The sequence below is a fragment of the Mus caroli genome, chromosome 1 (genome assembly GCF_900094665.2).
Source record: "Mus caroli chromosome 1, CAROLI_EIJ_v1.1, whole genome shotgun sequence".
Lineage (NCBI taxonomy): Eukaryota > Metazoa > Chordata > Mammalia > Rodentia > Muridae > Mus > Mus caroli.
The window spans coordinates 19,514,000-19,538,632 of NC_034570.1; the positions used below are offsets into that span (position 1 = coordinate 19,514,000).

Consider the following 24,633-nt stretch of genomic DNA (forward strand, 5'->3'; position numbering starts at 1 on the left):
AAAAACAAAAAGCTGTGCTTTCCCCAGTCAGAACTGCACTCAAGGGAGGCCATGCCACAGTTCAGCTCCCACTCTTCCTACAAGAATGGTGTTAATTTAGGCAACAGTAGACCTGATAATAACTTGGCAAACTTAAAAAAATTTACCTAAGTCTGGACCTCAATCATTATTTTATGTTTTTTTTTTAATGTTTCTTAGCTAGGTTTGAAAAATTGTTTTAATTTCTACTTTAATTTCATTACTGAGAAACTGATACAGAACCTGTAATATAATTAAAATAAATTACAAAACTGGATAAAATACATCAAATAACAATAGCAAGAATTGAAGAAAAAAGCATTAACATTCAAGGAAGCAGGAAGATATAAGGCACAATCAAGAAGTAAATACAGTTCGTAAAGATGGCTTCAAGGTAATATAAATGTTATAAAGTAGGGGTTCTATTTTTAAAATCTTTTAGAGAAAGTTTAGCTTTATGAAAGGAAACCAACAAGCAAACAAATCCCAACAAATCCCAGGCCCTGGTTTCCTCCCCAAGCAAACAGATGAATCAGCCTCCACTGAGACATGACAACTGACATGGGGTTCATCCCCAAGCAAACAGATGAGTCAGCCTCCACTGAGACATGACAACTGACATGGGGTTCATCCCCAAGCAAACAGATGAGTCAGCCTCCACTGAGACATGACAACTGACGTGGGATAATTTAGATGGACAGAAAACATCACTTCCAAAAACAGTAAAAATATTTCCAAAACAAATTCAATATAATGCAAACAAATGGTAGCTACGTGCACCCCACACGTTCATGTATCCTGTATACACAAATGCACACCCAACAGAATACAGAGAGTAACTGTTAGCAAGGATTGGCAGAAGTCACAGGATCCTTCTGCACTGCTAGTAAGAATATAAAATTGTACAAATTCCATGTAAAAAAGTTTGAAGTTAGCCGGGCGGTGGTGGAGCACGCCTTTCATCCCAGCACTTGGGAGGCAGAGGCAGGCGGATTTCTGAGTCTGAGGCCAGCCTGGTCTATAGAGTGAGTTCCAGGACAGCCAGAGCTACACAGAGAAACCCTGTCTCGAAAAAACAAAAACAAAAACAAAAACAAAAACGTTTGAAGTTTCCTCAGAAAGCCTAACAGAGAACGACTGAGCAACGCACTGACCCCATTCCTGGCTATGTAGTCAACAGAAACGACAGCAGGTAGTCATCCAAATGTTCTCAGACAATGTTCATAGACTCACCGCTCATAGTCGTCAGAGGCAAAAGGATTTTGTACTTTTTGTCAATGTGATAGAAGTAATGGAAAGGGAGATGCTTACATTAACTCACAATTTCAGAGGATAGTGTCCAAAATGGGAGGCACAGCATTCTTGATGCTGTGTCTTGGTTCAGAACCAGAAGATACACTTTTAAGGTGTAACCCCCTTTTGACAACTAGGCCAGTCTTAAATGTTGCAGAACGGTCTAAAAGGGTGCCACTAGGGGTTCCTACATACAAGAGTCTGTGATGGGTACTTCCCACTTAAACCATACCAGCGGTTCATCTATCCAATGGAATTTGGCCATAAGATAAAGTACTAACAGATGCACTAACAGGATGGACTCAGAACAGTGTACTGAAAGAAACCAAGTGCAATGGCCATGGCTCTGTCCACTGATATGAAACATGCAGAAACTGTAAGTAGACCAGTGACCACAGAAGAGGGAGGGAAGGGAAGAACGGTAGGTTCACATCTGGGTAAAAGTCCTGGATGAAGGTAAAGGTGACAGTTGCATAACACTGTAAATACAATAAATGTTACAGAGTTATATATAATCTTTAACTTGTTTTATATATTTTTCTGAGTGCAAAAAAAAAGGAAGAAAAATTCTTGGGAAACAGCTATATGTTACCTATTGCACTGACTCTAGAAGTCTTATCAATACGTATTTTGATATCCTAGCCATTAGGCTATTGGTGGGATGTTTACTATTTTAGGTCATCAATTCCAGTACATAAGTGCAAATGAAACATGTTAATATCAGTTCCTATTCAAACAAAATGAAAATTCAAATCCATATCATTTATTGCCATGGTGATCACAGAAAATATAATTGAGATTATATGTCACCTTATGTGTAAAACACAGATGGCACATCATGCAAGAATCAGAATGAAAGGTATGCTACGGCACACAGGACTACTGCTTACTCTATGTGAACATATTTCATGTGAGCACACTTCCTCTCATACCCTCCCTTCTCCCACATTAGTGCTCTAGAGAGCTTTTCTTCTTCTTTCCTGTCATGTATACACTAATGGTTTTATGTATTCATGTAAAACCTGGGAGTTACAAATGATAAAAACAAACTAACAACCAACAACATCCAGTACTCTTCCACCTGCAGTGTCAGGGTCCCCTCTTATCCACGGGAAGTCTGGTAGTGTTGTTGCTATCTGTTTGTAAGACAGTCTTACCATAGCCCAGGCTGCTCTTAAGATTGTAAGTTTCTCACAGCCTCCTGAGTGCTGAGGTTACAGACATGTTCCAACAAGTTTAGCTGTTTAAAGTCTAATTATAATCCTTGCCCCCATCTCTACTTCCAGGTTCTACCCTTCCTCTTTCCTTTTGAACAGTTTTGTGGCAATGACGATCAAACAACTCAGAGCCTGTGTGCACACTAGGCAATGACTCTCCCATTGCTAAGTTACAATACAATGGAATCACCATATGAAATTGGAGTTTCTTTGTTGTTGGTTAGAACTACGAAATTATAAGCTCAGTAAGACCAAATGTTTGCCGCAGGCTCCATTTGAAGAAAATGGACTCAAAATGAGTTCTCTTTTTACCAAAGAGTCATTTTCTGTAGCAGGCATACTTGATTGAAAGATACAAAGACAAAGATAAGTTCTTTGATGCTTTAGTATTCACTTACATAGGAATACATTAGATATGCTTAATTCTAGATGGATATAACCTTATTATATGCTGTTTATTTAAAATCCAAATATAACTAGGTATTCTGACAATACTATATTGACATAAATATAGTATTTATGTCATATATAAAAAAATTCAGACACAACAGAATTGTTTACACAGGTTGGGGATAATTCATCTTTATATGATTGTCAAACACTTTGACCATTAGGCCTAAAAAGGGATTTTCCAGTCCATTTGAGACTGATACAAATCAAAGAGACTGAAATAAGTCAGCACTATTAAGTACATGCACAAAGTTTAGCATTTCAAATCTTCAAACTACATACAGTGATCTGTTTAATACTGGACTAACAACATTCTGGGTACAAGCTATAATTGCATTAAACATTAATAATTAACATTAAATAATCGATAAATTACATTAACTATAGTCATCTCTGATCTTACAATACGAACACTGTAATACAAGAGATGTCACTAGGAATTGTGGATTCAACTCCGTGGGAGAAGACTTGCCAATACACTCAAGGCTCTGGTCTCAATACCCAGAAGCAGAGTAAGCTAACAACAAGGGAGCGAGGGAGCGGGCCAGAGAAAGAGCAAGAGACTTCTTATCACAAGTTCAGCTCTGGGACCTAGCACAATGCTATTCCTAGTGAACACATCATAAAACCACTCACTTCACTAGGCTCTCTTTCCATGAACAAAGACGTTTGGGCTACTTTGGCTATTATAGGCCTTTCAGAATGTCAAGGCAGTTTAATAAGTCCATGTTGAATTGAATAAATGAGAGTCAGAAATCAATCAAAGCTATAACTGCCACAGTTTTTGTGATACACTACAAAGCAAGGTTCTACAGCATTTTCTCATTATATCTTAACTACTTCTTTTTCCACTAGGAGTTAAAATATGGGTTATTTTGGTATTAAAAATAGGGCATGGAAAGGGATGCCTGAGTAAAACGTTAAAATTTATCTGTGTCATTTAATGAATGTGCAAGTGTAAGAAGATATTCTGTGTCTTCCTTTACTGCTCCCTTGAAAAAATGGTCTCTTACTGAATGAGAAACTAGTCATTTTATCTAGGCTGCCTGACCAAGAAGCTTTCAGGTTCCATCTGATTTCATCCTATATGGTGGTTTGAATATGCTTGGTCCAGGGAGTGGCTCTATTAGGATGTGTGGCCTTGTTATTAGAAGTGTGTCACTGTGGGCATGGGCTTTAAAACACTCCTCCTAACCACTTGGGAGCCAGTCTTCTCCCAGCTGCCTTCAGAGGAAGATGTAGAACTCTTAGCTTCTCCTGTACCATGCCTGCCTAGACCCAGCCATGCTCCTGCCTTGATGATAATGGACTGAACCTGTAAGCCAGCCCCAATTAAATGTCCTTCTAAGAGCTGCTTTGGTCATGGTGTCTGCTCACAGCAGCCAAACCCTAACTAAGCCACCCTCCAATGTTGGGATTGTAGGCATGTATAGCTATGTCTGACATTTTTCCATGGTGTTGAGCTTCTGAAGTCAGATCCTCATGCTTGCACAAGTGTTCTTACCCATCTCTCTAGCTCCTAGCATTTAATCTTCTACAAATCTGATCTCTGTCTCCCCTTTTTACACCTTCTCAAAGTGTACACACTAGCTGATGCCAGTATTTACATTTATATTTTTGTTTCTATTCAAAACATCTTTACCTCCACAAGGTATGTTATAAAGTTGTCTCCAATCTTTGCTATCAATTTCTTTCCACAAACTACACTAGGGTTCAGAAGGTAATAACAGTAATTTGACAAAACTATAGAACTTATATCTATTAAAAAGTTTTAAATATATTTTGAAGAGTATCTTCTCTGTGCTAAAGAGCTTTATAAGGAGTAAGATTCAAATAAACTTATTTTCTATCAACTTGTATTAAGAATTACTTATCTTCTTAGCCTTGCTTAGGATCAAAGGATTTTTGTGTTGTTTTCCCTCTTAAGTAATAAAATATTTAAGGATGGCATACAGAGCACCATCTTCATAGAGCTTTCATGCATGCATGCCATCTCCCTCGCCCCCTCTACCAGAGTTTCCGCTTAGGCTTTCCATTACCCACACTTTTCCCACAGCTCACTTTAAAATCTCTTCCATCTCATCCTCACCTCTCTCCCTATCCCCACTCACACTACTGAAAATCTATGTTTTGTATATGAAAGAAAACGCAGCTTCAGAGTCTACCTCAACCAATTAATGAATGGCCTAGTGAACTATTTGGAAACAAAGTTCTCAAAAATCAATAAACACGTGAAACAAGTGTTGAATATCCTCAGTCCCTGGTGGCTCTGTGACTTCATGGCATTCCAGTCAGAATGGCTATTAAGAAAACCATGACAAGCATATGGTGACCTCCCTGAGGAGGCAGCCTGGCACTCAAGTCCTCATTTCCAAAAAGCACCAAGTAAAAGGCTTTAGTTCATCAGTGTTAGCACCATACCACACACCACACCACACACCACACCACACCACACCACCACAAACCACCACACCACACCACACCACACCACCACAAACCACCACACCACACCACCACAAACCACCACACCACACCACACACCACACCACCCAAAACCGGCTGCATTTCTACAAAAATTCATCACTGTTCAAGGTCTTGGTGGTGAAAAATGTTAATGAAAAATTGCCTGAAAGAACTATACTGCATTTACTGAGCTATTCATTTTAAATTACTACACTAAGCTAAAGATCATTAGTAAGGTGACTACTGCAGTTACACTATTTTACCCACTGTGAAATCTCATATTAGGCCTTTTAGAAGTGACTAACCTTTATTAAAGAACTTCTAAGGAAGAACTCTATAAAAAATTTCCAGTATTATAATCCTACTTACTGAAATATAGTAACAAGAACAAGACAGAAAACAAAACACAGCAAAGAGAGAAGTAACAACGTGACAAAACAGTCCATTAAAAATACTAAGAAGAGATGTTCTCTTTAAGGCCAATTCAGAAGAAGGGCATAAAAATATTACTCATGATTTGTGGAAAACACTACAGAACTTGCAGATATTAAAAAAAGGGGGAGAATTCTGTTATCTGGTAAGAGTAAATTTAAAAATATAGACAGAACATAAAAACTCCTTAGAAAAATATAATTTTTCAAACTATAAAAAATGAAATTAATATCCCTACTTACATTGTGTCATTTTACTCTATTTACTAGGAAGAATAGACCAAACTGAGGGTACTCTATGCAACCAGTGGCCAACACTCTGCAAGACACAATCAGTCACAGAAGGTAACGACATAAGACACAGCAAATGAATTTAAAGGGCCAGTAAAACTGAGTGTGATTTGTGAATCTGAGTTTGAACCTGAAAATAGAGACAGGGGTGAGGCTGTCAAATAGGACATGACAATTGGACAATTGGTCAAATTTACATACGGACCATGCTGAGTCTTGAATGTGAAATGTCCTCTCCCCTCCCTCCCCTTCCCCCTGCTAATGCAATGGAAACAGAATGATACCATGCTTTCCAAGTTCTTATGTGGCTTCTCTCAGGATACTTTATATCAACAAAAATTTAACTAAGACAGGCCAGACACTAAACATTATTATTATATCGGTATAAAAATGTCTTAAGTTGGCTACTATGATAGATTAGGTATTCTGAATCTTGGGAAATACATATTGCAGTAGTATATGAAGAAGGGATAAAGGTCCCCTTCAGGGACACTATTCTTGGTTTGTTACAGTTACAAACATAGGAGAAATCTAAATGTCTATCAACAGGTCAAATTGTATGTGTATATGTGTGTGTGTGTATTCTGCATATATATGCATAAATGGTGCATATTACAAGAGAAGACAACTGGTAGCTATAAAAAATGTAGCATACAAGAGGATATATACACAGCATAGGATCTGATTTATACAGAATTTAATAATAAGCATTTGCTATATAATAAAATAATTTTATAAACTTTCTGAGTAAGGGCAACAGTAGATCTACAGCAAATATAACTACTTTCTTTACCTTGCAAAATTCCTAACACATAAGGTTAGGGAAGACAATGGAAAACCAAGGTAGGAGTAAACAAAAGACTTTCACAGATGAGTTACTGATTTCTACCTCCTGCTTCTGGGTTCCAGGAGCTCTCTCATATCACAAATATTCATGTTTTATTTACTTCTGGGTGGACTTCTTAGTAGCAGAGTTTCTTAGTTGGCTTCAGAACCAAACAATAACACAATGAAGTCTCTCTTCCGAGTTATCTACATATTACATAAGAAATTCTTAAACATACATAGTGCTTACTCAAAGTACATTAAAAACAAACTTACCCTCAAAGTATGGTGTTCCTGTGCTAAGAGCACTCTTAAATCTTCATGCAGTGTTATAGCTTCCAAAAACTGTCCCCATAAAGCCATGAGAAGTGAGCAGAGCTGTGCGAGGTTCATGTTGATGAGTTCTGCCAGTTCATCAGGGTTTTCTACTTTCTAAAACGACAAGGACAAACAGCTTCACTGCTTCCCGAGAATTACTGACTTGCCTCTCATCACAACACTACTGAGAACATCAGTGTGAAGGTAAGTGTGTGCGTGTGAGACAACAGCTGAATAATGATCTCTTATTTAACTCATAGATACTGAAGTGATTTCAGTGCACTAGCCAGTATTGTAATATCATATATATAAAAACAAAACATTAAAATCATAAAAAGAAGCTGGGCAGTGGTGGCACATGCCTTTAATCCCAGCACTTGGGAGGCAGAGGTAGGCAGATTTCTGAATTTGAGGTTAGCCTGCTCTACAGAGTGAGTTCCAGGACAACCAGGGCTACACAGAGAAACTGTGTCTTGAAAAAAAAAACGTCGTAAAAAGAAAACACAGGAGTTCCCAACATGGAAACAGAGGCTGCTCAGCTGGAATGGACAGGGAGTGGAGAGTGAAGGAGATCCACCAGGGGCTGACTGAGAAGAACTGTATTCCTTGTATCCTGGAACATAAGATGCAGACTAGTCATCCTGACTCTGCAAAAACTCTGTCGGAAGCAGGGACAGCTGTGACAGCACACTAGAAACCTCACATGACAGATCTACAGAGAAGTGGGATTTAAAGGAAGGTTCAGCACCTTATCCTGTTAGTGCTTGACACGAGAAGAGGACTTGGGGGAGACAGGACACACGGAGGCCCCCCTTGAATGAAATGTGAGGGAAATATAAGGGCAGCTATAATATGAATAAAAGTCAGCCAAAAGAACGAAATGTAAAGAGATTTAAATACTAAAAGATCAAAACCTAATGAAACCAAACTTAACCTAACCCTCTAATCTCCAAAAGACTACATTTTTTAAAAAAAATATTGAGTGCATACTTTTTACAATTGTTCTTAAATGAATATGGCCCTTTGGGTAACTATTTAAGAACAATTGTTTTTTATATATTTATATATATATATACATATACACACACATATATACACATACATGTATATATACATATATATGTATATACACACACACACACATACACATTGGGTAATCTAACCCTTTATTTTATATAGACAGGTGCTTTGCCTGCACACACACACACACACACACACACACACACACACACACACACGTGTTCAGTGCCCATGGAGGTCAGAAGACAGTGTTGGATTCCTTAGGAGTCACAGATCAATGTCAACTGCCATGTAGGTGCTGGGAATAGAACTTCCAGTCCTCTGGAGAAACAGCCAGAGTTCTAAACTGCTCAGCTACCCCTTCAGCCCTACACTGATAACTTTTTCGCACGCCTTTAATCCCAGCACTCGGGAGGCAGAGGCAGGTGGATTTCTGAGTTCGAGGCCAGCCTGGTCTACAAAGTGAGTGCCAGGACAGCCAGGGCTACACAGAGAAACCCTGTCTCGAAAAAAAAAAAAAAAAAAAAAAAGAAAACGGTCAACTGAATAATAAAGAAGCCTTGTGATACTACATAAAATTACATCCTTATCCACCTTGCATACTTAGAATCATTAAAGGGATCGTTCTCACAGAGAATCTAGTTTTTACTGAAACATAGACACACACTCCAAACCAAATGTAAAGTTTCATGTGGCTCAGGGCTTTGATGTCTCCCACGACACAGCTGTGAGGAGTGGGTTTACAGAGAACCTAACAGTCAGGGCACTTGGCTTCCTGACTAAAAATGAAAAAAACGTATCCCATGTGATTGTAAGAATGAGCTAGAAAAGCAGCATGAGTTGTAAGTAGTCTGTTGTAGTGAAACGTGTCATTCTAAAGAGCTGTCAGGCAGGAGGGCTGGCGAGAGTGCCCAGCTGCAGACAGATAGGGCGGTGTGGGAGGAGGGGCAGATGAGACCAAGTATGACAAGAAGTGTTTAAGAGTGTCACAGGAAACTTATTTCTTTGCATACTAACCAAAAGTCATTGGATGAAAACAATTATGTTACAAAACAACACAAGTATTTTTAAAACCTGTCTAGAAATTCCTTAAATAAAATCGCAGAAGAAAACATATACATTTGATCAGTTAACTGTTTTATGTATAAAATAATAAACTTTTCAAAGCAAGAGTTAACTTTATGTTGAGGCTGGATGCTTTTGACCATCTAATCTGTGATTTTACCATGAATACCCAACTTATCTTTGCATCTTAAAAAAGGACAAGTAATTCGATTTTCTTAGACAGATATTTAGAATAGAAAATAGAAATCACTCAAAGAATGAGTATTAACAAAAAAGCTACAAGTACCTTAACTTCTTCACACAGTTCAGTAAGACGAGCTTCTACATCCATTTCCTCTGAAAGGGGTAAAAACTAATTAGAGGAAAGATTTCAATGTTAGCTCTGAAAACTATCTTTGATATTATATGAAGGACAGACTCTTTTGCAATAAAAGTTAAGCCCTGATCTAACAGGCTATCAGATACAAGTAAGGTGAGTTTTGGTCATATAATTATGATTTCCTTAAGTACACTCTAAGCATGTTAAGAAATTTATAATTAAAGTGTAATATCAACAGGGAACAGTATAATAACACAGGGACATATGAAACTAACAACATAAAGATTAGTTACTTTTTTTAAGTTTTTTTTTTTTTTGATTTATTTATTACATGTAAGTACACTGTAGCTGTCTTCAGACACTCCAGAAGAGGGCGTCAGAACTCGTTACGGGTGGCTGTGAGCCACCATGTGGTTGCTGGGATTTGAACTCTGGACCTTCGGAAGAGCAGTCGGGTGCTCTTACCCACTGAGCCATCTCACCAGCCCAAGATTAGTTACTTTTAAATGAAGATAATTACATTAACATCTCAAATATAACCTTTAAATATTTTTAATTCCTAACAAGAAAAATATAACTAAAATGTACTCCTTTTTAAGGAACTCATCTTCACACAAAGATACATCCTATGACGTGCTGCAATGAGCTCATTAGCTCATTGGTTCACACAAAGATACATCCTATGGCGTGCTGCAATGAGCTCATTAGCTCATTGGTTCACAACTAATTTCTCTGTCAGAAACATCAGTGGCCTCTAATGCAAGTTAAAAACAAAAACCCAGCAGCCAGCCCTGCATAATGCTGACATGCCAGCATCTCCTTTCAGACTGCTCATCATCTTTTCCTATCACAGAAGAGAAAAATCATTAAAGTTAGATTTAGTATATTCATCCCATTTCAGAAGATAAACCAAAAAATTGGATACCCTTTTCTAATGTTTCTATCTAAGAGTCCAAATATCCATTATAGTTAGCGAGCTACTACAGGGAAAACATTCCTGTGTGTAAGCAAAGGTCCATGCTCCATGTCTTCAGTCTCTCAGTGGATCAGAGCTCACTGTTTTAGGTTACTGGTTAGCCAGCAAACCCCAGGGGTTCGTCAGTCTCCATACCAGTACTGCTTAGGACACAGGTACAAGCGGTTGACCCTGGCTTTAACTTTAGTGACAGGAATGCTAACTCAGGTTCTCACACTTCTGTAGCAAGCACTTTAACCACTGAGTCACCTCCTCTGCTCAAAAGCAGCTTTAACAAGGAGTGAAAGCAGAATTTAACTGCTAAACTTAATCACTTAGAGTTTTATCTCACTTTAAAAATTAGTTTTAATTATATTTTTCTTTCTAAACACTATATTATGATACAGCAATTAATAGAAATGTAAAATTATACCCATTATTTTATTCAATTATCTTGATGACATCTGTTTCCTACTGCCCAAGGTTATACTATAGAACATATTCTTCCATGTTTTTGAAATAATGAACACACGTGCATATATGAGGTTTAGAGTTAATGGTTTCTAACAATAGAATTTTGTTTCACACATTCTCTGAATTTTGGGTCGTTTTTTCAGCAGTTATTCAGTGAAATCTGAAAGCTTAAGTACTTTTAATAAAGCTACTTTTTATGTAAATACAACAAAAATTTCCCTATTTCACTCTTTGGTCAAATATTGGTGAAAATAATGTAATAAACTTACTTGCACAAGTTTCTTTAAAAAACATTAAAAAAAAAACATTCCCCACAAAAGAACAAAACAAAAGAGCTCACATTATTTTTGTAATCAGAACTTGGGCTATAAGAGATATATTCAGGTACCTGGTATTTTCTAGATCTGACTGTTTACACACTCAAATGTTATTTACAACGGACTTTTGTATGCTTTAGAGTTTTTGTTTTGTTTTGTTTTGTTTGAGACAAGGTTTTTCTGTGGAACACTGGCTGTTCTAGAATCTGCTTTCTAGGCCAGATTGGCCTCAAACTCAGAGATCTGCCTGCCTCTGCCTTTTCAGGGCTAGAATTAAAGGTATGTGCCACCACTTCCTCACCCTCTGAGTTTAAGCCTTAGTTTTAGGTCTTTCCCCAACAAATAAAATTACACACACACACACCCTTTAAGAGAAGCCCTAATTATATTAAGCAGCATTTTAGAAAACTATGCTGTTGACAAGCTAAGCAGCGAGGCTGGCAGTACACTAATTTGACCTAGTGTATATTTTAAACACTATACAGAATGCTAACATATGCCGCAAATGGCCATACTGTACTATAGACTGTAGTATAGATTTAATTTTAAATAACTTATTTCCATCATGATAAACAACTGACAATTAAGCATGTGAAGCCCCAGCCAGCAAGCATCTGACAGACACTTATCATCTTCATTTCATCTTACTCACTTATCTGACAAACTGAAAATACAACTGGATTTCATTTGAAAATTTCAACAAGTATTCATAACTTTAAAGGCTGTAACCATTATTGAACACCATGTAAAGCCTTCTAATATAGTTACAGAAAGTCAGTAAACTAAGTATAGGTACTACTGCTATGCAAGGACAAGGCTAAAATGCATGGTGGCCGTGCATGGTGGCTCACACCTCAAATCCCAGCACGTGAAAAGTAGAGGCAGTCAGACTTCTGTGATCCAAAAATTATACATAAATAATATGAAAAGTACAAACAAAAACAGATAAGTGGACCTCCTCCTTTAATACAATACAATTTAGATAGCAGGCATTCAGTATCATTGTCTTAAGGCTAGGATGATGAAAACCATGCAAGTTGACTACAGCCATGAACCCAATTCTGAGGGTTTATCCCTCCCACTCACAAAACCAGCTTCAGTCTTTCAATCACATCACTAAGGATTAGGTTCATCCAAAGATGAAATGACTTTAAGGACTTTAATAGCAATTTTTATTCAATAAGCACATTTTTGTGGTGTAGATGGTTTTGAAAAAGCTAGAATATGTGAAAAGCCAAAGAGATCTTCATACTATCATTTTCACTTCTAAATAAAAACTTCAACATTAAAAATCAATTAGATTATTCCAAATCTATCTGCAAACCAAACTGATTATATACATTAGCTCTTAAAAGTGCCGGGAATACACTCTGCTCTTTACAAAGTTTAATTGAAAGGGATTATTTAATTAACCTATTTGCAAACATACCTAGACACGTGTCGTTCTGAGTTCTTGGCTGTGTTCTTCTGAGGAGGCGCTCATATAGGACCTGCATGCTGGCCTTGGCTAGTCATAAGGGTTGCACACAGCACTAGTTACTATACTCTTTTTACAGTAAAACTTATTTGAATTTTCCAATTTGTTAATAACAGACTTAGTATTGATAGGGCAAATGGTTAATTAGCTTATAAGAATTACAAATGATGTACATTCAAGTTTAAATTATTTTCTTTTTAATATTTATATTGTGCTGATAAATATTTCTTATTCCATTATTTTTTTGATGTTCAGTTTCATAGATTGAGAATTTTAGTGGGGTCAAGAGTCTCAGAGACCAGCCAGCTCAACTCTGCACTTGAGCAAGGGTAGGTGTTAGGCTCAGACAGGCTAGTGACCTGTCAAAACCTAGACCAGTGTTTATTGCTACATCCTCAAAACACAATGTACATCATTTATCTAGGAGAGAAGAAAAGGACAAAAGAGCAGGAAGGAATTTAAAGTATTATTTTAAAAGAGGGAAGAGTTTACATTAGTTTTTCAAAGCATGGTGCTTAAGAAATTTAGCTCTATGCTTATTTGAAACATTAAAAATATTAGGTAATATAAAAATATAATATATTCTCTAATCAGGAGCTACTTTATATCTCCTTATTAAAACTAGTGATCATAATGATGTTTAATAAATAAATAGTACATTATACACCACGGAAATATATTAGTGTCCACAATTCAATTTTACTGGAACAAAAACAGTGTTGATAAGCTCAGAATGCAAAACATTTTTACTTTAAGCAGTTTATAGTATTTTTAGATATTCTCTAGAGGATGTACTCAAGAGTAAACTAATCTACAATCAAGAAAAAGACAATATAAATAGTAAAGTTTACAGAGACACAGAATTTACTAATAAATATTTGTTGAAGATGAGTCTTAATTAGAAAAAAAATCCCTAGGAAACTACTATAAGCTGTGTTGACTAGCTATACTTTTCAAGCAACACGATAAAAACCCTATTTTCCCATTTTTATTAATTAAGTAATTCAGTAAGTATATTCTCAGTAAGTATAACCAATATACTATAATCTTATTTTCTAATACTGAAGTGTAGGCTTACTTTAGAATTTTGTTTTGCAATATTTTAAAGTAAGTAATTCAGAAATCTTAATAACTGCCAAATTCAAATAAGGACATTTTTAATGTGAAATTTTATAAAATGTACTTATAAGCCCAAAGTTATACATATTAAGAAATCTGAGATTATGTCCAAATAAATTATTAAGCTAAGTTAGACTAATAAAATAAAAATAGCGCTAGCACTGTCTAAGCAATTTGACAAAAAAATTGTTTTTCCCGGGCAGTGGTGGCACATGCCTTTAATCCCAGCACTTGGGAGGCAGAGGCAGGTGGATTTCTGAGTTCGAGGCCAGCCTGGTCTACAGAGTGAGTTCCAGGACAGCCAGGGCTACACAGAGAAACCCTGTCTGGAAAAACCAAAACAAACAAACAAACAAACACAAACTCACTGAGTGTTGCTATGCGACTCTTCTGTCTACCCTAGCAAAGAGCTGGTTTGTTACCACAGATGCTAGAAGAGTTATTTAAGTGTCAGACTGGTTTCACCTGCACCTAGCAGGGTGGCTGATTTCAAAGCTGCCTTAAAACCCAATGAAATTACCCCAACAAGTGTCCCCGCTGCTACAACTTTACAGCTTTGGCTCAGGAGTATTCTTACCCTGAGTTTTTGATCTTCATGCACAACAGTGATTTCCTTATCTGGAGAGTGCAAACTAGCTGGTGTTTATAGAAGCAAAGCGAACAATACGCTGCCTTCAAATGTGCACTCTCAAGCACAGAAGATGAACAAAAGCCTCTCTTAATTCTAATGCAGTAATTTGATTTTTCCTCATGAAAATGCCATCATCGCACGAAGTTGAATTTTTTATCTTATGCTGGTATTGAGGACACAGCCGAGGGCTCATACATTACCAGGCAAGGACTCTACTGGGTCTCCCACCCATCCTGTCTGTACATTTTAGGTCACTGCTTTTCACAAGTCCTCCCTTCTAGCACACAGTGCCCTTCAACTACACTGTGGTTTCAGAATTTTGTGTTCTAGTTGATAATCCTAACCAAATTTATAATTTACTTGCAAAAATAATTTGAGTATCAAGTTATATCTTTAGCACATTGTTTTTATCAGAGATAAAAGATAAGCAAAACTGGCTCTACTTTATAAAAGATGATTTTTTTTTTTCCCCGAGACAGGGTTTCTCTGTGTAGTCCTGGCTGTCCTGGAACTCACTCTGTAGACCAGGCTGCTGGCCTCGAACTCTGAGATCCACTGCCTCTGCCTTCCAAGTGCTGGGATTAAAGGCGTGCGCCACCAAGGCTCGGCTTAAAATATCCTTTCATTGCTAACAGAGAACTTCATTTCTGTCTGAGGCAGCAGTTTCCTATACAATCTTCCTAAGGGAGACAGAGGCATCTAAATACTTGAAGTAGCCAGAACAAAAGGGGATTTCAGAGAACAATGATCTAAAACCCCCGTTTTCATACTATCATTTTTGCTTTGAGGAGGCTGTGTGGTCAGCATATCTTCCTACTAAGAGAGCAGGCAAGTGTATTCTCCTCGCAACTGTGTTCCCTTGAGGTTCCAGAATCCAATCAGCAGTTCACTTAGTCATAGCTGTGTTTTGTCAAGTGAAGAGGAGTGAACTCAACTGACGCTCACCACATCCAGCCTTCTAAGAAGCAGTACACTGCCTAGCATTCTCTCAGAACTAAACTGAAGTGAGGTGACAAGGGTTTAAGATTTCTCGTAATGTTTTTTAAAATTTTCTTCCCTTATTTTTATTTTATGCACATGGGTATTTTGCCTGCACGTATGTATTCACATCACATGTTGCATTGCCTGAACAGGCCAGAAGAGGTTGACCTTTTGTGACTGGAATTATAGTGGTGAACCCCAAGTTGAATGCTGGGAATTGAACTTGGATCTTTAGGAAGTAGAGCCAATGCTCTTAATCACCGAGCCATCACTCTAGCCCTCTAGCAATGTTTTATAACCTCAAGGACACAATTAAAACAAAACAAACAAAAAAACCTTCACTTATTCTCAAATCCAAAAAATATTTAAAATAAGTTACCATATTAGAGAACATATTGCTATTGTTAAAATACTTTCCTTGAGGTACAAAGAAATATATGAACAATAGTAATTAAGTAAAAATTTCAAAAATTCCTAACTTATTTAAATAAATAATGATGAAAACAATTCATTTAAGAAAATTAAATGGGGTTTTTATGAGCTAATATCTGAAAACTGAAGTTTATAAACTGTTCGTAAAGCTGGGTGGTAGTGGCACAAATCTTTAATCCCAGCACTCAGGAGGGAGAGGCAAATGGATCTCGGTGGACTTGAGCCAGCCTGGTCTACAGAGTGAGTATCAGAACAATCAGAGCTGCACAGAGAAACCCTGTCTCGAAAAATCAAACTAACAATTAGATAAACAGAAGATAAACTAACCATGAAACATCTGAGAAAAACTAATCTTTGAAATGTTAAAACACTGAGCACTGTTATTATTTTTAACTTAATCTCTGAGAAAGAGAGGTAACTATAGCCAACTACGTATGACAGTGTCCACGTGTCTGCACTGTGTACTGTGCTGCTGACGTGTGCATCTATCTCACTCACCTTCTTAAGACTGCAGGTGATCATATGTGGTCTCTAGGACACTTTTCAATTAATGTGTGCCTTGTTATTTTAAAAATCTACTAAGACTCACTTCAATTTTAGCACATTCTAAAATTGAGATTATTTCTCCACATTCTAAGAAAAAGTTTCAAATTTCCAAACGTGATTATCAAAGGTAGAAAAGTCAGAATTAAGAGAGAAGTGAAGCACTAATGCAGGAAAAGTGCGGCAAAGCTGGTCACTAGCAAGAGCGGTGGAGAGAAGGACTAGGAGATCTGGCCGCTTTTAACATACCCAGGTCTAGTTTCTGACAAGAGGGAATCTCTTCTGTTACCGTAATGAAGTAGCTGTGCAATCCCTTGAAGGCTAGCAGCAAAGTAGCACAAAGTGTATAATGAAAATGATAGGCATGGTGCAGGAAGGACTCTGCAATGAGGAAGCTACAGCCCTAGGAAGGAACAGATTCGGAATACAAAATGTTAGTAAGCAAACAACAAAATGCGTTACACCTGAGACCTTGAAAAACTAAGAAGAACCCCCACAGCCAACCTATTGCCATTGAGTTATTGTAAAAGGTGTAAGAAATTCATCAGTATCTTGCTCCCCTGTGACTTAACTGTATAAAATGTGATCACAGCAATTCCAGCCATCACGGCTGCATAAACACACTGATAGATTCTGGCTTTGCTAAGATAAGGTTCCTATTACGGCTCTTTTGGAGACATTGCTTTCAGTCCTCAGTGGTATCTCTCCCTTCCAGTGCTACTTTGGCTCAATGCTTATGTCCACCATTCTTCTTAAAAAGGCCCCAGGGCATGCTCACACTAAGTCTGCTCAGGGACCATCAGGTGACCACAACAGCGTTACAAAGGTCACTGGCTGTCAAAAACCTCTTTTCACTAAATCTGTTAACATTTTGAATTTAGAGGCTGGTGTTCATAATACATAACTGACTAGTCAATTGGTTATGATTTTATTTAACTAGATCTTTAAGTTACTGAACTCTACTAATTCATCAAAGAAATTAAATTCACTTATAAATAAACTATTCAAAATATCTTTTTTAAAATAAGGGAAAAATAAAATATGAATAGTTTATAGACATATTCAATGCTTACATCAGGTGATAACTGTTTTGTGTAGTTAATACCAAAGACTACACTTTCCAGAGTTGGAATCGCTGAGTCTTTGCTCTGTGCTGGTGCATTTCTATTTAACCAAGTAGTCTTCACAGGGCGAGGAAAGCTGGGGGGACAGGGAGCACAGCGTTACTGTCTCAACAGTCTACTTTCATGTAGGATATGCACAAAAGAAAGAAGTACAAAATAATAACATTCTAAGTTCTAGAGTATTCTTACGTTTTCTTTTAATAATTTGACCTTATGACAAAAGTACAATGAGTACAAAATACTTAATGAGTATTTTCTCTCTCTATGAGACACAGAGGACTGAACCAAGGACCTTACACATGCCAGACAAGCACTGAATATACCAGGCAAGTGTGCCAGCAAACTCTGAGGTTAATTCTACAACTCACCTACTTAGCTGGTAAATCAGATTTTTAAAAAAATTAATTTATTTTTTACACTCCATATTTTATCCCCACCCCCAATCCATCCTCCTACTGCTCTACATCCCACATCTCCTCTCCACCCCACCTGACCTCTAAACTCCCTGGGGCCTCCAGTCTCCTGAGGGTTAGGTGCATCTCCTCTGAATGAACATAATTCATAAATTGTTTGAAACTTTAAAAGGCAGTAACTTTGGTATGAAATAGAAGATCCAGGAAAAAGACAAAGCTAAGAATACATTCATATCCTCATTCATGGATTAAGTCCATTATACACATGCATGCCTACACAAACCAAAATAAATCAAAAATTAAATCAAAGAGAAACTAAACAATGCTGCATGATCATTTCTGTACTGTATTTTACTCAGTTAAATAATTGAATTATAAAAAAATTACTCCTCACTCCATATTTCTGTAATAAAAACATTATTTATAATAATGGTCCCATGCTCTTAAATTATGTCATTTTATTATCTTAGCATAAAATGAAAATCTATTAATAATGATTTTACTACTTCAGTTACTTTTGTCCAGGTATGTTTTTCAGCATGAAACAGAAAGGCTTTACGTTAATTAGTAGTAGACTCTTAGTTGAATTCACCTTATTAGTGGCTGGTGTAGTGCAACCAATGACGCGTGAACTGTAACGGACACCACAGACAGGTGGAAGTAATCAAACATGACATTCGCATGGTGATGAAGGCCTCTACAGATGCTATAGTGCAGCTTCAATGTCCGACTGCTTATTAGTTGTAAGGCATTCAGATCATCTGCCCTACAGAAAGCAACATATTTTCATGTAATTATGGGGTGTTTAGTAAAGGCTGATATTTCTAAATCAGTTGAAACTATTCCTTACAGGCTTCGTTACTTCAGCTTACAATGAGAGGGACTTTGCAAGCATCAGTGTGATGCGGCGGCAGTGTGAGAACAGCTAGATTCAACCCACAGCTTCCTAACAGTATACAATATGGGCTGCTTAACTAACATGCCTATAAAAACACCTTCTTTTTGATAGCTCAATGATTAATATCCATCTTAAATTTTATTCAAAGGGGAATACTGTTGCTTACAAAGTCAAATAAGTCCCCCAAAGTGTATCAAACTATTTTTACTGCACAAAATTTTCTTAAGTGCTGCTTAGACACCTTGAACATTTATTAAATCCTTAGTGAGACCCTATCTCATAAGCAAACCACTTCTTATTTGGTAATGATATTGCTATTATATAGTCTGTCACTATATTTACACACACACACACACACACACACACACACACACAAACCCTGAAAAGAGGTCATAAAATTTTATGCAGATAACCTTTTAAAACCCATGCATACATCATAGCTCAGCTACTCAGCTACTCAGTCACCTACTTACTTCGGCTTACTCAAAGAGTTATTGTGACTCACTTTTAAAAGTGTAAAGAGGAGCAACAGGTACGAAAGCAGGATTGTCCTGCCATGACAGGCAGGAGGACACTTACAGCAGACATTTTAGTAATGTGACTGCTTGGTACTACTTAGTTAAAAGTATTGTTAATACTTGCTTAACATGAAGAAAAGGCTCTCAAAAATAACAGCCATGGGTTAAATGAATACGAACAAAGTGTGCCTCTAGCGCACGTGTTCAGGCTGTGGGCAAGTTCTGAGTAACTGGGGTCTCAGAGATTAACAAACCAGAAACACCCGTTGAGTATCATCAGTCTCCAGCATTCTGAATACCAACAAGGTCACACCTACACAAGCTGTAACTCATGCCATGAAAAACTCATCAAAGGCCAGTGGAAGACAACTCAGTTAAGTATTTTATGGTAGTGCTACTACAGCAGCCATACAATGTTTAGAGTCTAGGAAAGTCTTATAATTTTTCCCCTAATCTGATCTCACTGCCCAGCACGGGCATGGAAGAGTACTCCCTACCTTCTCAACAGGGTTTCCCAGAAAAATAGACGCACTTTAGAATAGAAAAGAACATAAGAGGTTCCAAAGAGAAAACGGGGTTCACACAAATAAGCCATGAGCTGGCCACAGATGTTTACAGGTCCGAGCACCAGCCTACTTACGAATAGTCCCCATCTGTGAAATGTAGATCCAACGATAACAAAAAACTGATTTCTTCAAGGGTTTCTTCAATCTAAAGAGAAAGTTTTAAGATGCATAATATTTATAAATGTTATAAATAAGCACTGAAGTTTCACAGTAAGTAGATATGAAGAGATAGTCACCTTTCTTTCATCCAACAGCATTTTAACTTTGAAGATCATGACATCATTTAAAACAACTTCTTCATTTTTATATAGGATCTGAAATGTTTTGCTGCATACCAGAGCATCATGAACGGAAGCTGGAAAGGCTAATGTCATGCCTGAAGAAAATGAGAAATACAACTGAGAGGTGAAAGATGAAGAGTACAAGAAATTAAAGACTATTTAAAAATACTATAATTTGATATTATTGGATTGTCGTTAGCATTTTATATAGAACTGTTAAAAATATTTCTGAAACCTTACCAATTTCTGATAAAAAGTAAAATAAGTATACCATAATCATTATGAAAATTTCTGTATAGACTTTTCATTACTTGAAAGACAAGTGAGGAAATATGAATAGGTATTTTAGAGTGAAACTATTCTAACACAGAAAAGGGGCAACTTAGATCTCTACTGTTCAAGTACAAAATGATGCAGCTGGCTCTTTGCCTTTGTTGCTAGGACAGAGGACTCCAAATCTGTGTCCATAGATTTCTTATGTTAGCTAAGGAAGACCCAGAACCAGGCTACCATGATATGAAGACAAACCATGTGATTTGAGAACTGGCTTTCAGCACAGGAAATAAGGTTACTATCTAAGCAGGGAAAAGACTGGGAATTTGAATTTATGTTGGGGAGAATCCAATCTTGTGCTCACCTAGTAACCTATCAATAAAATCTGGACACAGAACTTTGGGTGAGCTTCTCTGGCTTATAATACTGAACATTCCTATCTAGATTGATTGGACATAGGAGTGAGTGCAATACACCCTGGTTTTATGGGAGGAAAACAATGGAAGCTTATATATAGGGCTTTGCACATTCAGTCCTATGTATTTCTTCCATTTTTTTTTTTTTTCTCATTAAGGTTCTTTTAGTGAGTCTCAAAATTCTGCAACAGATACTTGGTCAAGTTGTTTCCATTAAAATGTACTGATTTTAAAAACTAATACCTGAAAACTCCCCCTCTCTGCACACACACACACAAATACACACAAACAAAACTTCCTTCTAGAAGCTTTACAATGCACTGTTACCCTTAATCAGTCGTTTACTATTAAACTTAAATGGCCAACTGAGACAAACAGTCTGAGACTGTCCTTCTACCACTGATTAAGACTGGGGTGGGAGGTGACAGGGACAATACTCATTTAGCCTTCTGGGCAGACTCTGGATAGTCTGGGACATGTGAAGGGACGACCAAAGCTAAAACAAGCTATAGATCACAGGAACAAGATTTCTACGAGAGAAACGATGTGTGTACTCTGACAAGTTCCTCACCATCTTAGGTTGGCACAGCTGTAATGCGTCATAAGAAACGGCCCTGGGCTGGCAAGATGGCTCAGTAGTCAAAGCCCTTGCTGCACAAGCCTGACAACTTGAGTTCCATCCTTGGGGCCCAAGGTAGGAGAGAATTAACTCTTGTAAGTTGTCCTCCGGCCCCCACACATGCTGTGGCATGCGAGTGACTGCATGGACACACAGGCTTGCAAATAATTAAAAGGCTTGCATATTAATAGTCTTTTCAATATATTTACAACTTTTCTGTAAGTTTGAGATATTTCACAATAGACAAAATGGAATAGCTCAAAAATTTCATTCTGAATGTTTAAAAGCTGAGATGGGGAAATTTCCCTTAATACAATATAGATTCTGTGTAAAGCCTTCAGACAATGCTAATTAGAATTTGTTTCCTCACAAAGCAAAGGCTTTTCCTACTGCCTCCCATGAATTCTGTTTCTTTTCCCTCCTGTATGTCCTGTTTGCATGTATTTGTTGTGACAGTGTGTGCATATGGGGGTAAGGACCAGTCGTGTAGACAAGAGCTCAAGTTGCTCATAGGTGTCTTTCTCAATCGCTTTTTACCTTATTTAAGGCCAGGGCCTCTGACTGGATCTAGGACTCACAAATTGAGCTAGACTGCTTGTGAGCAAGCCCTGGGAATTCTCTTGTTTTTCTCCCTTGTGCTGAGATGCACATGTGCAGGGGCTGCCATGCCCACCCTTTTTTTGTGGATACTTTTCTTTCTTTTTTAAAAAAGATTTATTTATTTTATATATATGAGTACACACTGAAGCTGTACAGATAGTTGTGAGCTTTCAACTGGTTGTTGGGAATTGAATTTAAGACCTCCGCTGGCTCCAGTTGGCCTCACTCGCTCCAGTAGATCGCTCTGGCCCAAAGATTTATCTATTATTATAAATAAATACACTGTAGCTGTCTTCAGATGCACCACAAGAGGGCGTCAGATATCATTATGGGTGGTTGTGAGCCATCCCACCATGTGGTTGCTGGGATTTGAACTCAGGACTTTTGAAAGAGCAGTCAGTGCTCTTTTTTTTTCTTTTCTTTTCTTTATTTACATTTCAAATGTTATCCCCTTTCCTAGTTTCCCCTCCAAAATTCCCTCCCTCTCCCCCTGCTCACCAACCCACCCACTCCCGTTTCCTGGCCCTGACATTCCCCTATACTGGGGCATCGAGCCTTCACAGGACCAAGGGCCTCTCCTTCCATTGATGACCGACTAGGCCATCCTCTGCTACATATGCAGCTGGAGCCATCCATGAGTCCCACCATGTGTTTTCTTTGGTTGGTGGTTTAGTTCCAAGGAGCTCTGGGGGGGTGGGGGTAGGTACTGGTTAGTTCATATTGTTGTTCCTCCTATGGGGCTGCAAACCCCTTCAGCTCCTTGGGTCCTTCCTTTCTCTAGCTCCTTCATTGGGACCCTGTGCTCTATCCAATGGATAGCTGTGAGGCACTCTTACCCGCTGAGCTATATCACCAGCCCCGTGGATACTTTTCAAAGTGAGGCTCTTCCTACACTTGCCCCCAGGGCTTGGGCATCCTTGTTTCTTAGCTTTCAGACAGCAGCTCCCTTTACATCCACCACTATTAGTAATGTCGCGCTTTCTGTCATTAGGCTTCATATCCTACAGACCACCTCATTCATTCTTGCAGATCCATCAAGATTCTAATTTCCTTTTGAAATTTTAATTTACTTTACATCCCAACCGCAGTTTCCCTCCCCCTCCCAGTCCTTCCCCAAGATCCTAATTTCTTTTGTAAACAATTCGTTGTTTTTTTTTTTTTTTTTTTTTTCTTCCCAAGACAGGATTTCTCTGTATAGCCCTGGCTGTCCTGGAACTTACTCTGTAGACCAGGCTGGCCTTGAACTCAGAAATTCGGCTGCCTCTGCCTCCCAAGTGCTAGGATTAAAGGTGTGAGCACGGCAAGATCCTAATTTCTTAATGATTTTATTTCTTAATTCAGACTTATTCCTTCTAAAACTACCTTCTATATTACTGCTGATGTATAGCAAAACGGGCTATACCCAACTGTCTAGGAACTTTTCCCCTCTGTATTCCTGAACCATAGTCCTCTTTAGCTTCCCCTTCCTACGGTCATGTCCTAGATTTTTACAATGCTTTTGACTGCAATTCCTCTGCAGCATTAAGTTTAAATTGACTTCCTGTTACAACCACACCTATTTTCCCAGCGTACTTCCCCAAGTAACAATGTCTAACAAGCCTTCAGGCCCACTTAGGACTGATTCTGTGGCTCTAGTTCCTCTTCTGGCCTCTCCATTTTCTTCCAAGTGTCCATTTTCCTTCTAAGTACCTGTTAAATTCTGATTCATCACAATCAAACCCTCTTACATTCATACATCCCACCAAGAAGGCGCAGGAACAGTAACATGTGCCAAGAATACCTGTCTTTAAAGGCTAACATTAAAAGGACTGATAATTCCAGTCTAGCTAACTCAATCTAACTCAATGAGACTCTTGTCTTAAAACACAGAAAACAAACCAAACATCAAACATTGATATATATATATATATACACACACATACATATGTGTATATATATATACACACACATATATAATTATAACACACACACATATAGTGTTCATTATATGTGTGTGCTTGTGTGTGAATATTTACTAGCTTTGTTTGATATAATTGCTTGTATATCTCAGTTTTGCGAAATGCAGCTCTCTGCCTAATCCATACAAGTGAGATATGCCTGGAGAACAATATACAACTCTTTGGTCTGGCTATGCTTTACAGTCATGGCCACTTATCTCAGGGGAGCCTTTAGTGCTGCCTGCCAATTATGCCGACTTCTGAACCTGCTCGTAACTCACATTTCCAGGTGACAACTTCACAATGTATTGTCTGTCCCCTATCCTGCCTTCTATCACTTTGGTTCTTA

At 37.8% G+C, this 24,633-nt stretch overlaps 1 protein-coding gene across 8 annotated transcripts in view; it reads right to left on the minus strand.

Annotated features, from left to right (window-relative positions):
* The window catches only part of Fam135a (family with sequence similarity 135 member A), an 82,442-nt gene that overhangs the window by 27,347 nt on the left and 30,462 nt on the right, over nucleotides 1–24,633 (minus strand). For 4 of the 8 annotated variants that reach the window (XM_021156641.2, XM_021156646.2, XM_029475912.1 and 1 more), the window contains 8 exons: nucleotides 20,395–20,534; nucleotides 20,233–20,303; nucleotides 18,769–18,942; nucleotides 17,713–17,839; nucleotides 16,889–17,042; nucleotides 12,886–12,963; nucleotides 9,678–9,727; nucleotides 7,265–7,420 (listed from right to left, as the gene is read on the minus strand). In XM_021156641.2, coding sequence (XP_021012300.1) covers nucleotides 7,265–7,420; nucleotides 9,678–9,727; nucleotides 12,886–12,963; nucleotides 16,889–17,042; nucleotides 17,713–17,839; nucleotides 18,769–18,942; nucleotides 20,233–20,303; nucleotides 20,395–20,534 — 950 coding nt within the window. Of the gene's footprint in view, nucleotides 1–7,264; nucleotides 7,421–9,677; nucleotides 9,728–12,885; nucleotides 12,964–16,888; nucleotides 17,043–17,712; nucleotides 17,840–18,768; nucleotides 18,943–20,232; nucleotides 20,304–20,394; nucleotides 20,535–24,633 lie in introns of those variants that run through there. The other 4 variants (XM_029475903.1, XM_029475917.1, XM_029475908.1 and 1 more) reach the window with 3 other exon arrangements.